Genomic DNA, 13,610 nt, shown 5'->3' on the forward strand with positions numbered 1-13,610 from the left:
GATTGTTCGCCTGTCAGTACACAATTCGGCCGACAGACCGCAGATTTGCAAGACTGGGCATGCTCAGAAAATAGAAAACACAGGGAAAGTTAACCATTACATGACATCACTTCTGCAGTCGGCGGACAAAATTCTTGTGCTGTCCTTGTGCTGTCTTTGCACTTTTCAGCAGACACCGACATCCCGGGGAGAAAAGAGGAACATTTGTAAGCCGACCATCGGTACGTGTGTACGGGGCTTGATTCCTAACAAAAAGTGCATGTCTACATGGTGTAGGTGCTCACTTCCCACATCTCTTGTAAAGGTCTATCTTCATAGTTCTTTTACTTTTCCTTTGGTGGACTGGGGATTAAGAAGAGAAAAAGCTGGACATGTTTTGGTGATTAAAATATCTATTTACTGCATTGTCTTCCATTTTTTTTTTCAGGCATTATGTTGCCTGCATGCAAACCCTAACAAATAACTTTTCCTTTTTGCTCCCTTTTGGTCCAGTAAATATATTGATGAAAGAGATTTGTTCTATCTGTTCAATAAGTACAGAAAAATACTTGTTGCTCCTGACAAAAATCCAGTGAGCTTGGGACGTCCTGTGCAATATTGAAGCAGTGTTATCAACTACACTCACAAAACACAACGCTTTGCAACAATGTTATGGAGAACAAGAGGGGAGGGGGGGGGTGTTTCGTAGTCCTGTCCTAAGTTGACAACACTGAAGCATGTTCCTGGCAGAAGTGCACAAAGTGAAAATGAAGGGGAAAAATGCAGCCATTTCCTCAAGGCACAGATAAACTGCAATATATTACATTTTTGTTCTTGGATCTACATACACTCTAAGTATCTTGTCTTAGCTTTTCTGGCTTGAAATTTCTGCAATACTCTGACTTTGATGACGGTGTTAAAAAAAAGGTCCAATAATGAAATCTGCACAGATGCTGTAAAAGAGAAGTATAGCCAAAGCTTTTTTGGCCCTATTTCTCCTGGGGATCACAGGAGTACAGTTAGTTCTGGACTCCTGTGACCTGTTTTCAGCCAACAGTGGACAATCACTCAGCCAGTCCAGGCTCTGGATCGATCCCGGCTTTAACCACTTTACCACCGGAGGATTTTGCTGTCTTACGTCTGGGCCACTTTTTGCGATTCGGCGCTGTGTGACTTTAACTGACAATTGCGCGGTCGTGCGATGCCGTACCCAAACAAAATTTACTTTTTTTTTTTCCCACAGAGCTTTCTTTTGGTGGTATTTGATCACCTGTGCGATTTTTACTTTTTGCGCTATAAACAAAAAAAGAGCGTTTATTTTGAAAAAATAACAATATTTTTAACATTTTTTTATATGAAATTCCCCCCCAAAAAAATGTAAAAATCTAAATTTTTTTAAATTTTTGGCCAATTTGTTTTCTGCTACCTATGTTTGGTAAAAAAAATCACAATAAGCGTATTTTGATTGGTTTGCGCAAAAGTTATTGCGTTTACTAACTAAGGGAAAGATTTTTGTCATTTTTGGTGTTTTTTTTTTTTTAACGAGTAATGGCGGCGATCTGCGATTTTTTTTGCGGGACTGCGACATTGCGGCGGACAGATCGGACCCTTGACTGACATTTTTGACACTTTTGGGGGTACCAGTGACATTACTGCAGTAATCAGTGCTATATATATGCACTGTTACTGTAAAAATGACACTGGCATGGAAGGGGTTAATTTTATTGGAGAGGGAGGGGTTAATGTATGCCTGGTGCTTACTGACGTGTGTGGGGGGAGGTGACTGAGTGAGTCAGGGACAGATCGCAGGTTCAGCTATGCTAAACACTGCAATCTGTCACTCCCTGTCACTTAGGAGATCTTAGGAGTTTACACAGGCGGGCGGATCTCCAAACTAGCGATCGCCGCCGCTCCTCCCCTGGCCCGACTCCCGCTGTGACTGAAAACAGCAGGAGCGTGCCTCCGGCGGCGCGCGAGCGCCGCCTACAGGGGGAGGAGTCCAGCGACGTAGTACTACGTCGCTGGACGATAACGAACCACTTTGCCGCAGTACGCTCAATGTGAGTGGTCGGCAAGTGGTTAAAGTCAGGATCCACCCAAGTGCCTGGACCGGTAGCTGGTTCAACCTCTCAGAGAGCCACTGGGAGACTGAGCCAGCCGCTCCCGCCCTCTGCACAGCCTAGTGCTCCAGTGAGCACTGGATGGCACAGCAGAAAGCCTGTGATTGACAGTCACTGGCTCTCTGCTCAGTGTAGACTGGGAAGTGATGTTCAGTTCTTAGCCTTAGAAGTGATAGGGGACAGATGCAGCATCAAATCAATTCTGCATGGTGAGTATAAATGGTAATTTTTGCAAAAGCCCATACTTTTCTTTTAATGTAAAAGTGAAACACTGTACATTAATCACTCAGTACAAATGTTCTTTCTTATTATCTCATAGATTTTATGAGTGACTAAAACATCATTAATGTTTGGTTTCTATTTTCTGTGTCTTTGCTGTTGTGTCCTACAATGGCAATACATGTACAATATTCTTCAGGCATTAAGATGAATTTTGACAGATTCATCGATTAATAAGATGTTAGGAAACTGTATGTTCCAAGAATGATTCCTAGAAAAAATTAAGTAATTTAGACTACACTCTGCCTTGCAAAATGGTGCTGGCCATTTAATTTATACAGCAAGGAATCTACCAGTGATGGCATCATACTCATATGAAAAACTACATACTATAAAGCTACCCCAGGAATTCACAAGCTCATTTAGTAGTGGGACTGTTTGAAGAAACTGAAATCTTTTACAATACCTCATATGGATAAGCACAACTATATTAACCACTCCTAATTGTAAGACAGTCGACTTTGATAATTAAATAAAACATTATAATGTCTATGTAGTAGGCTAATAATTTAAAGTATATGTAAAGTCAAAGTGTTTGTTTTAGTTTTGGATAAAGGAGGCAAGTGTTACCTATGTTCTTTCTGCTGTGTGTCCCAGAGTAGTAAAAAGAGGTGTTCAATGGCCGTGTTGCAGCCATAGAACCACAGAGGGGTGTGGGACTTTAAAGGCAGTGTGGTTTAGTCAAAGACAGATAATCAAAAACACATCAGTTAAAATACATAAAGTTTATTGATTGTACAACATATAAAATACATGTAGCAAAAGTCCAAGGGGGTATCAGTAATAAAACCATACATATATAGATATACTTTGAACCAAGAGATAATTGTGCTAATTAATTGTGATAATTTAATGCTTTGAGCAGCAACTCGGATATTGACGTGCATGTGCGGCAAGGGTGGACCACCCCCGAGTCAGGAAGGACAAGGGGTTTCCGTGCATTCGAAGGCGGGACATGACTACCTGACGCTGCAGCGTTCTAGACCTTCGATGTATCCACGTCTCCGAGGCTGAGACCTCCCCTCTATTAGTGCCAGTTCTGGTAACTTGGCCAGCTGCCTGTCCTAGCCCAGTCCAGTATTGACCAGCCTTCGAGAGCACGGAAACCCCTTGTCCTTCCTGACTCGGGGGTGGTCCACCCTTGCCGCACATGCACGTCAATATCCGAGTTGCTGCTCAAAGCATTAAATTTCTTGATACTTAACTAGTGAACCACTTGAGAGGTCATTAACAAGCTTGGTCCCTGATGAAGCCTATCGAAATGGCGAAACATGTAGGACCCCGGTGACCACAATTATCTCTTGGTTCAAAGTATATCTATATATGTATGATTTTATTACTGATACCCCCTTGGACTTTTGCTACATGTATTTTATATGTTGTACAATCAATAAACTTTATGTATTTTAACTGATGTGTTTTTGATTATCTGTCTTTGCCTAAACCACACTGCCTTTAAAGTCCCACACCCCTCGGTGGTTCTATGGCTGCAACACGGCCATTGAACACCTCTTTTTACTAGAATTTTGCATTAGGGATGTGGTGGTGATTGGTGGCAAAAGGTGAACCAGTGTCGGTCATCCAATCCCTTTCTCGTGTGTCCCAGAGTAGTCACCTTCCCTATATGCCCTGGTGACCATGTCCCTGGGATAATAAGTAATGGGAAACCCAAAATTGTACACCAGAACAAGAGGTGAGGGGTAATCTTCCAATGGGTATACCGTTCCTGTAACTGTTGTCCAAAATGGGAATTCCCATTACGTTGGAGAGATTTCCTGTCACTTTCCTGTCACTTCCTGTCTTCAAGACAGGAAGTAAAAGCAGATCTCCCAAACAGCACATAAAAAATAAAAAAAAATGGGTAGACTAAAACTAAAGCTAAAACTAAGAGCCGGTTCACACTGGGGCGACTTGTCAGGCGACCTGGTCACCTGACAAGTCGCCTTGGGTCGCCTTCCATAGATTAGCACAGGACCCATTCTAATAGGAGCGACACAAGTCGCTCCGACTTAGAAAAAGGGTCCTGAGCTTCTTTGGGGTGACCTGGAGCGATCTGCATTGACTTCAATGATATGAAGTCCGTGCCGGCTGCTCCGAGGTCGCGGTGCGCAACCACAGGTCACCCCGGCAAGTCGGGTCGCTGCAATGTGAACCGGCTCTGAAACTGATTTAACCCTTCCTTATATTATCTAAAACATAGCGCATTCATTTAAATTGCAAAATATTTTGTGTATTTTTTTTTTTTTTTGCTAAAAAGAATTCCTATTTGCATATTTACAGATTTTGTACACATCTTTCGCATACAACCTGGTCCGGGCCAACTGAGGCTAGATAAGAAAAATTACTGTTTAAGGGTTTTTAGCACAAAGACTATGGATGATAATTTTAATATTCAGCGGTTTTACAAATGAATTCCTGTTCACATAGCTAAGGGTAACCCCATGCTTGTAACTGAATTATATTTTAGCTTTACTATGGCCAGAGGATCATTTTAGAATAGTGTAAATGTTAAACAAGACTATAGTTTTATTAAAAGTTCTATCCAATAATCCTTCTGAGACTAATACACATCAACGTTTTTGAATGTTGGTTAAGGAGCTCCCCCCAAGAATGTACTCACCAGATGCTGTGCCATTGGAAAGGTTGAAGTGCTGCTGGCGCTGGAACACAATGGCACCTAATGTTGCTAAAAAGAGAAAATTCCACATTTGAAAGCCAGGTCTTCAAATTGTGTAAGTAATGGTAGAAGACACTAACACCTTTTTGCAAGCAATGCCACATTCTATTACAGTCTTCAGAAGTGTTTAGAACGTTTTTTCAGTCAAAGCCAAAAATGTACTTTGTGTATACAGTATATAAAGGTCATGTATGATACCGTAGTTATCGCACATAACGGGAAATATGATACCATTTCTACTTATCTATACAAAAAATATATAATTCAGTATTCACAAAAAAAAAAAATGTTTTTTAATTTTGGCTAGAGGAGAGGAAAAACCCCTGTTAGATTTTTTTTTCACCATCTGTGTTTCATTGCAGAGATTTCCCTTAACTTCCTATCCCATAACCAAACAGGAAGTGAGAGGAAATCCCTGTAAATTAAGGGAATTCCTTGGGGACCACCAGTGTCCCCATTGGGTGATTTTCCCTCTATTACTTTTCTGGCGACAACCGAAAATTTTAGATTTTTTTTTTTTTTTTTTCACTTTCATTGATAATAGTAAATGAGACAAATAGAGAGGGTGAATCTCCCTAATAGGGGTACAGACACCAATAAAAGCTGACAGGTGTTTTAATCTACCTCCACTTTACCAAAACAAAAAAATGTTTTGGCTTTAGTTATACTTTCTTTCAGAAATAGGAATGTTAGTTTATTTTTAACAACTAACAAAATAGGAAGTAAATGAAAAAAGAGAAATCCAAATCAAACCCCTATTTGGCAAGACAATCCTTTGCCTTCAAAACAGCACTGATTCTTCTAGGTACACTTGCAAACAGTTTATGAAGGAACTCAGCACATGATTCAAACATCTTGGACAACTAACCACAGATCTTTTGTGGATGTGGGCAGCCTCAAATCCTTCTGACTGCCAGACAGACTCGATGATGTTGGGATCAGGGCTCTGTATGGGCTAAACCATCACTTCCAAGGATCCTTGTTCTTCTTTACGCTGGAGACAGTTCTTAACCGCTTGCCGACCGCCGCAAGTACATATACTGCGGCAGTCAGCCCCTCACAGGCAGAGTGACGTATCGGTACGTCACTAGCCTGTGAGGCTCTGGGGAGCGAGCGCGCGCCGCGCTCACGCTCCCGCGCGGTCACGGTCCCCCCGCGCGTATGACCGGCGGACCCGATGTCCGCCGGTCACTCTGCGATCGTCGGGGGGAGAGGGAGAAAGGCAGGCAGGCTGTGTAAACAAGCCGCCTGTCATTCTCCCCTGTGTAGAAACACTGATCATACGGTTCTACTATGTAGGACCGTTGATCAGTGTTCCTACAGCTCAAGCCACAGCCAATCACAGTTAGAATCACGCCCCTAGGGACAAACACAGCCCCTCCCTCTCAAATAAAGTTAACCCCTTCACTGCCAGTGTAATTTTACAGTAACAGTGCATATATATAGCACTGATTACTGTAGAAATGTCACTGGTAACCCCAAAAGTGTCAAAAATGTCAGTCAAGGGTCCGATCTGTCCGCCCCAATGTCGCAGTACCGCAAAAAAAATCGCAGATCGCCGCCATTACGCGTTAAAAAAAAACAACAAAAATGACAAAAATCTTTCCCTTTGTTAGTAAACGCGATAACTTTTGCACAAACCAATCAAAATACGCTTTTTGCGATTTTTTTTACCAAACATATGTAGCATAAAACAAATTGGCCGAAAATGTTAAAAAATTTTGATTTTTACTTTTTTTTTTGGGTGAATTTCATATAAAAAAATGTGAAAAATATTGTTATTTTTGCAAAATTGACGCTCTTTTTTTGTTTATAGCGCGTGATCAAAAAATCGCACAGGTGATCAAATACCACCAAATGAAAGCTCTGTTTGTGGGAAAAAAAGGACGTCAAATTTGTTTAGGTACAGCATCGCACGACCGCGCAATTGTCCGTTAAAATCACGCAGTGCCGAATCGCAAAATACCCCCTGGTCTTTTAGCAGCCAAATCCTCCGGGGCTTAAGTGGTTAATTATATTGCCTAACCACTGAAAAACTACCCCACATCATAATCCCCCCTCCACCAAATTATTTGGACCAGTGCACAAAGCAACTTCCATAAAGACATGGACGAGTGAGTTTGGGGTGGAGGAACTTGACTGGCCTACACAGACTTCTGACCTCAACCTGATGGAACACCTTGAGGATGAATTAGAGCGGAGACTGCGAGCAAGGCCTTCTTGTCCAACATCAGTGCCTCACCTCACAAATGCATGTCTGGAAGAATGGTCAAACATTCCCAAAGACACACTTCTAAACATTGTGAACAGCCTTCTCAGAAGAGTTGAAGCTGTTATAGCTTCAAAGGGTGGGCCAACTTTATATCGAACCCTAGGGACTAAGACTGGGATGCCATTAAAGTTTTTGTGCATGTAAGACAGGAGTCCCAATACTTTTTGTAATATAGTGTATAAAATGTTAAAATATGTGTAAAAGTAAGCTGTAGGTGTAAAAAGAGGCACCAGAAAGCATGCACCTCTGTTAGCTAGGTATTACTCCCTACTGTTCCTAAGTAGATCTCTGAACATAACCTAAAAGTTTTGAAACTTAAAAAACTACAGGTGCCGGAAATGTTCTGTAGCTCCATCTTAAACCTTCCTATCACATCTAAATACCAGGTTGTTATGGTGGCAAAGCTCCAGCACTTTATAATAGTTCTTGAAGCTTGGTTGTTGCTTCTTCACTCTTGCACATTCCTGTTAGCCAGTGAGGATATCAATCATAGTAATGAGCCAATAAGTGCATGCATTGAAAAACATTAGAGGTTTTTTTTTTTTTTTACTTTATTTAAATGGCAGAGACTCCCTAAACCTCCAGGTTTGCAAAAAAGTTGGATCCTAGACAAGCCCCACTGCATGTTTTAATGGAATGTGAGGACCTCCTATACTGGTAACTGCTTTTATGTCAGCAACCTAGTTTTATATTTTTTCCACTTTCTACTTACTGCCCTGGAGTATGAAGATTAGGAGTCCCAACTTTACACCTACTTTCCTGATTTGCATGCTTGCGCTGGGACGGGTAAATAACATTTTTAAATGTAGTGTGGCAATGACAGCCCATATATTTCTTTATATAGCAACCTCAGGCACCAAATAGGAAAAGGAATCTACTATGGCTATTCAGGAAGGTGTCAGCTGGCCTTCTGTCTGATAGCAGCAGTGGCCAGGAAAAGTTCATAGCCAAGAGAAGTGGGTATTTGAAGCATGAGGGTACTGAAGGACTGGCGGAGGCAAACTAGTACGTACATGGGCTGAAAGCACTCAGGAAACAGGCTGAATGTAAATGTTGGGGAAGAGAGGTTAATAAGGAGCTAACATCACTAACAGTATGATTCTGCCCCCTGACCCTTTAAGGAGCATAGAACTACATGGGCAGGGTTGGACTATCCCATCCCTCTACAAAATCAGAAACAAAAAAAAAGATCCTTCAAAACCAGGTTATCATTACCCATAAATCACTATTCACAGCAACATTTTTAAACAGATAGGTGACCCTGAACATTACAGCACTATCCAAATGATTACCAAAAGCCATGGCTGACAAGCTGTACTCCCAGTGTGCAATTTTTCTATTTTAATTGCAGAATGCTTTTGACCACTTCCCGTTCAAGGACGATATATAATGTCCTGGACTTTGAGTGGGAATATCTGAAGGATGCCTGCAGATGCAGGCATCCTTCAGATATTTTCTTTTTCTGCCAACGATTCCCCACACAATAAAAACATTGATATCAGCTGTTCAGCCTCCTGCCGCTCTCTGGTGCTTCTACCGGCTCGTGAATGTATACATACGTCCAGTGCTGTATTTCGGCCTAGGCCAACAAGGCCCAGGCCTAGGGCAGCACTTTGCAGGGGGGCAGCAAAAAAAGCCACCCCCCTCCACCTGAGACTCTATTGTCCACTGCTTGCTAGAGTCTCCTCTCTCACCCCCTCTCACTCACCCCCCTCTCTCTCTCACCCGTCTTCTCTCTCTTACCCCCTCTCTCTTTCTCTCTCATCACCCTCTCTCTCTCTCTCTCTCTCTCTCTATCATCCCCCTCTCTCACCACCCCCCTCTCTCTCTCATCCCCTCTCTCTCTCTCTCTCATCCCCCTCTCTCACCCCCCCTCTCTCTCTCTCATCCCCCCTCTGTCTCACCCCCCTCTCTCTCTCATCCCCCCTCTCTATCTCTCTTTCATCTCCCCTCTCTCTCTCATCCCCCTCTCTCATCCCCCTCTCTCTCTCTCTCTCTCTCTCTCTCTCACCCCCCTCTCTTGCTCTCTCTCTCATCCCCCCTCTCTCTATAATCTCACCCTCTCTCTCCCATACCCTCTCTCATCCTCTCACTCTCTGATCCCCCCCTCTCTCTCTCTCCCTCTCTCTCTCTCACCCCCTCCCTCTTTCATCCCCCAACTCTCTCTCCCTCACCACCCCCTCTCCCCCTCTCTCATCCCCCCCTCTCTCTCTCTCTCTCTCTCACCCCCCTCTCTTGCTCTCACTCTCATCCCCCCTCTCTCTATAATCTCACCCTCTCTCTCCCATACCCTCTCTCATCCTCTCACTCTCTGATCCCCCCTCTCTCTCTCTCCCTCTCTCTCTCACCCCCTCCCTCTTTCATCCCCCAACTCTCTCTCCCTCACCACCCCCTCTCTCTCTCTCTCTCTCACCCCCCTCTCTCTCCCTCCCTCACCCACCCCCCTCTCCCACCCCCTTCTCTCTCTCCCACCCCCTCACAACCCCCCTCTCGTGAGATCTCAGAGGTTGATGCTGGGACTTGTAGTCCTTCAGTCTTGGAGGGAGTCACATCCGTTAAAAAAGGAGTGGGGCAGATCAACATGGGGGGGCGCCCAATTTTAGTCTTGCCTAGGGTAGCACAAAACCAAAATACACCACTGCATACGTCACGCCCACATATGTAAACAGCATTCAAACCACACATGTGAAGTATCGCTGCAAACTTTAGAGCAAGAGCAATAATTCTAGCCCAAGACCTCCTCTGTAACTCTAAACTGGTAACCTGTAAAACATTTTAAAATGTCGCATATGGAGATTTTTAAGTACCAAAATTTTTTGCGAAATTTTAAAGAGTGACATGTTAGGTATCTATTTACTCGGCATAATGTCATCATTCACATTATACAAAAAAATCTGGCTAAATGTAGTGTTTTTTTTTTCTTAATTAATGAAAGTTTAAAAAAAAAAAAAAACGTGTTTGAAAAAATGCTGCGCAAACAGCGTGTGACATAAAAAATTGCAACAACTGCAATTTTATTCCCTAGGGTCTCTGCTATAAAAATATGTATAATGTTTGGGGGTTCTGAGTAATTTTCTAGCAAAAAAAAAATGATGATTTTTACATGTAGGAGAGGAGTGCCAGAAATGGCTTGGGCTGGAAGTGGTTAAATAACGAAATAACCAAAAATAATAAAACAGCACCATATGCAAACTAGAAATACTACAAATGTTTCTTATGAGGAAAAGTTTTCTTTCATTTTTGCCCAAATTGCCTTCTGAAATGCACAAACACATTCTTCTAGTAAACAAAAACTCCATAATAAAGCATTGATCTATCCTGTATGTTATTATAAAGTACATGTTCCTATTATCATCTACCCTGCATTCATGTGATGATGCGGATCTAATTTTGTTCAACAATGGAATGTTGCATACCATCCAGGCCTGAACATTTTACAAAGATTACAAAGATTGTTCACATGGCAATACTGGACAGCTTGGTCAATACCTCATTTGGTATGTATTTGTAGTAACTCTAGTCAAAACCTTTTTAGGTCTGGGTAGAATGGGAAGGGGTAGTAACCTCTATCAGGCTTTTTTTTTCCTACCTGTGGCTACATTTGGAAGGTTATTTCTCACTTCCTGACAATATGAAGTAAGTAGAAATCTTTCTGACAATGACAACACAGCAGTAAAATCACTTCCTTTTGGTAGAGTGGTGGAAGACTAAAACCACTGCCAGCCCATATATCAGCGGTTGGAGTTCCTCTTGTTGATTCACCCTCACTTCCTGTCATAGATAAAACATTTTCACTTAGACAGGAAGTACGGGAAAACTTTCTTAATGAGGGACATACAGCAAAATAAAAATCTTTAAATCCTTCGAAAACTGCATTCTCCTGTACCATGCTTGCCACCCTGAATTCTCCTGTACCATGCCAGCCACACTGCATTCTCCTGTACCATGCTTGCCACCCTGAATTCTCCTGTACCATGCCAGCCACACTGCATTCTCCTGTACCATGCTTGCCACCCTGAATTCTCCTGTACCATGCCAGCCACCCTGCATTCTCCTGTACCATGCCAGCCACACTGCATTCTCCTGTACCATGCCAGCCACCCTGCATTCTCCTGTACCATGCCCGCCACACTGCATTCTCCTGTACCATGCCAGCCACCCTGCATTCTCCTGTACCATGCCAGCCACACTGCATTCTCCTGTACCATGCTTGTCACCCTGAATTCTCCTGTAACATGCCAGCCACACTGCATTCTCCTGAACCATGCCAGCCACACTGCATTCTCCTTGTACCATGCCCGCCACACTGCATTCTCCTGTACCATGCCAGCCACACTGCATTCTCCTGTACCATGCCAGCCACCCTGCATTCTCCTGTACCATGCCAGCCACACTGCATTCTCCTGTACCATGCCAGCCACACGGCATTCTCCTGTACCATGCTTGCCACCCTGAATTCTCCTGTAACATGCCAGCCACACTGCATTCTCCTGTACCATGCCAGCCACACTGCATTCTCCTGTACCATGCCAGCCACCCTGCATTCTCCTGTACCATGCCAGCCACACTGCATTCTCCTGTACCATGCCAGCCACACTGCATTCTCCTGTACCATGCCAGCCACCCTGCATTCTCCTGTACCATGCCAGCCACCCTGCATTCTCCTGTACCATGCCAGCCACCCTGCATTCTCACCCTAGGCTTATACTCGAGTCAATCATTTTTACCATCTTTTTATGGTAAAAGTAGGGGCCTCGGCTTATACTTGGGTCGGCTTATACTCGAGTATATACGGTAATAGGGCGAAGCTGTATTCACATCAATCATCAAAGCATAAGCAAAAAATGTTTTTTTTCTCCCTTGCACGTGATTGAATTTTCAAAGTGCACACAGCTCTCCTGTATTTAACCACCTCAATACTGGGCACTTAAACCCCCTTCCTTCCCAGACCAATTTTCAGCTTTTAGCGCTGTTGCATTTTGAATGACAATTGCGCGGTCATGCAACACTGTACCTAAACCAAATTTGTGTCATTTTTCCCCACAAATAGAGCTTTCTTTTGGTGGTATTTGATCACCGCCAGGTTTTTTCTTTTTTGGTGCACAAATAAAAAAAGATCGAAAAGTTTGAAAAAAAAAAAAAGTTTTTTTGTTTAGGTTATAAAATTTTGTAAATGGATACGTTTTTTCCTGCACTGATGAGCACTGATGACGCCGCACTGACAGGCACTGATGAGGAGACACTGATGGGGTGGCACTGATGGGGTGGCACTGATGGGGTGGCACTGATATGCAGCACTGATGGGCACTGATAGGTAGCACTGATATGCAGCACTGATGGGCACTGATATGTGGCACTGATAGATAGCACTGATATGCAGCATTGGTGGGCACTGATAGGCAGCGCTGATGGGCACTGATAGGCAGCACTGATGGGGACTGATCGGCGGCACTGATGGGCACTGATAGGCAGCACTGATGGGCACTGATAGGTGGCACTGATGGGCGGGACTGATCGGCACTGATGGGGGGCACTGATGGGCACTGATAGGCAGCACTGGTGGGCAATAATGGGCACTGGTGGGCGGCACTGATAGATGGCAATAATGGGCACTGGTGGGCAGCACTGATAGATGGCATTGGTGGGCAGCACTGATAGGGGGGCACCACTGGCAGGCTCTCTGAGCCCTGTTTGCCATCCCTGGATGCCATGGTGGGCATCCCTGGTGGTCATGGGTGGGCATCCCTGGTGGCTCTAGTGGCACCCCCTCCCCCCAGGGCTGCACTGGTAATCAATCATCTGATTACCAGCACAGACCCCCCCTGTGATCAGTGAGTAATCAGAAATACTCACTGATCACCCCGCCTGCAGAATCGATCCTCTCCTCTTCTCCTCACTGACAGGATCTGTCAGGAGGAGAAGAGATCGAAGCCGTTACAACGGCTGTATTGACATTACATGACGGCTGTGATTGGACACAGCCGTCATGTGATCAGGAGGGCCAATCACAGGGCCCTCCTGCCGAGTCTTGTTGCTCTGTGTCCTAGGGACACAGGCACATCGAGATCGCGCTGCGGCGGCGCGATCTCTCTCCTTCTGAAGGACGTTCCGGAACGTCCATTCAGAAGAACGAGACTCCCGCCCGGCCGTATATCTACAATGGCCCGGGTGGGAGGTGGTTAATAAGCTAAATGAACACTTTCATAGTAAAAGAACCCCATCGTGACTGCAAATGTTTCAGGCTTATTGAAGTATTGCCATCCTATGTACAATATACACCCAC

At 44.0% G+C, this 13,610-nt stretch overlaps 1 protein-coding gene across 3 annotated transcripts in view; it reads right to left on the reverse strand.

Moving 5' to 3' along the window:
* The window catches only part of SFMBT2 (Scm like with four mbt domains 2), a 315,888-nt gene that overhangs the window by 133,226 nt on the left and 169,052 nt on the right, over positions 1-13,610 (reverse strand). For 2 of the 3 annotated variants that reach the window (XM_082254953.1, XM_082254952.1), the window contains exon 5: positions 4,999-5,064. The exons of the other annotated variant lie outside the window; for it this stretch is intronic. In XM_082254953.1, coding sequence (XP_082111079.1) covers positions 4,999-5,064 — 66 coding nt within the window. The remainder of the gene's footprint in view (positions 1-4,998; positions 5,065-13,610) is intronic. 3 annotated transcript variants of the gene reach the window in all.

The sequence above is a fragment of the Pelophylax lessonae genome (genome assembly GCF_965119305.1).
Source record: "Pelophylax lessonae genome assembly, chromosome: 4".
NCBI lineage: Eukaryota > Metazoa > Chordata > Amphibia > Anura > Ranidae > Pelophylax > Pelophylax lessonae.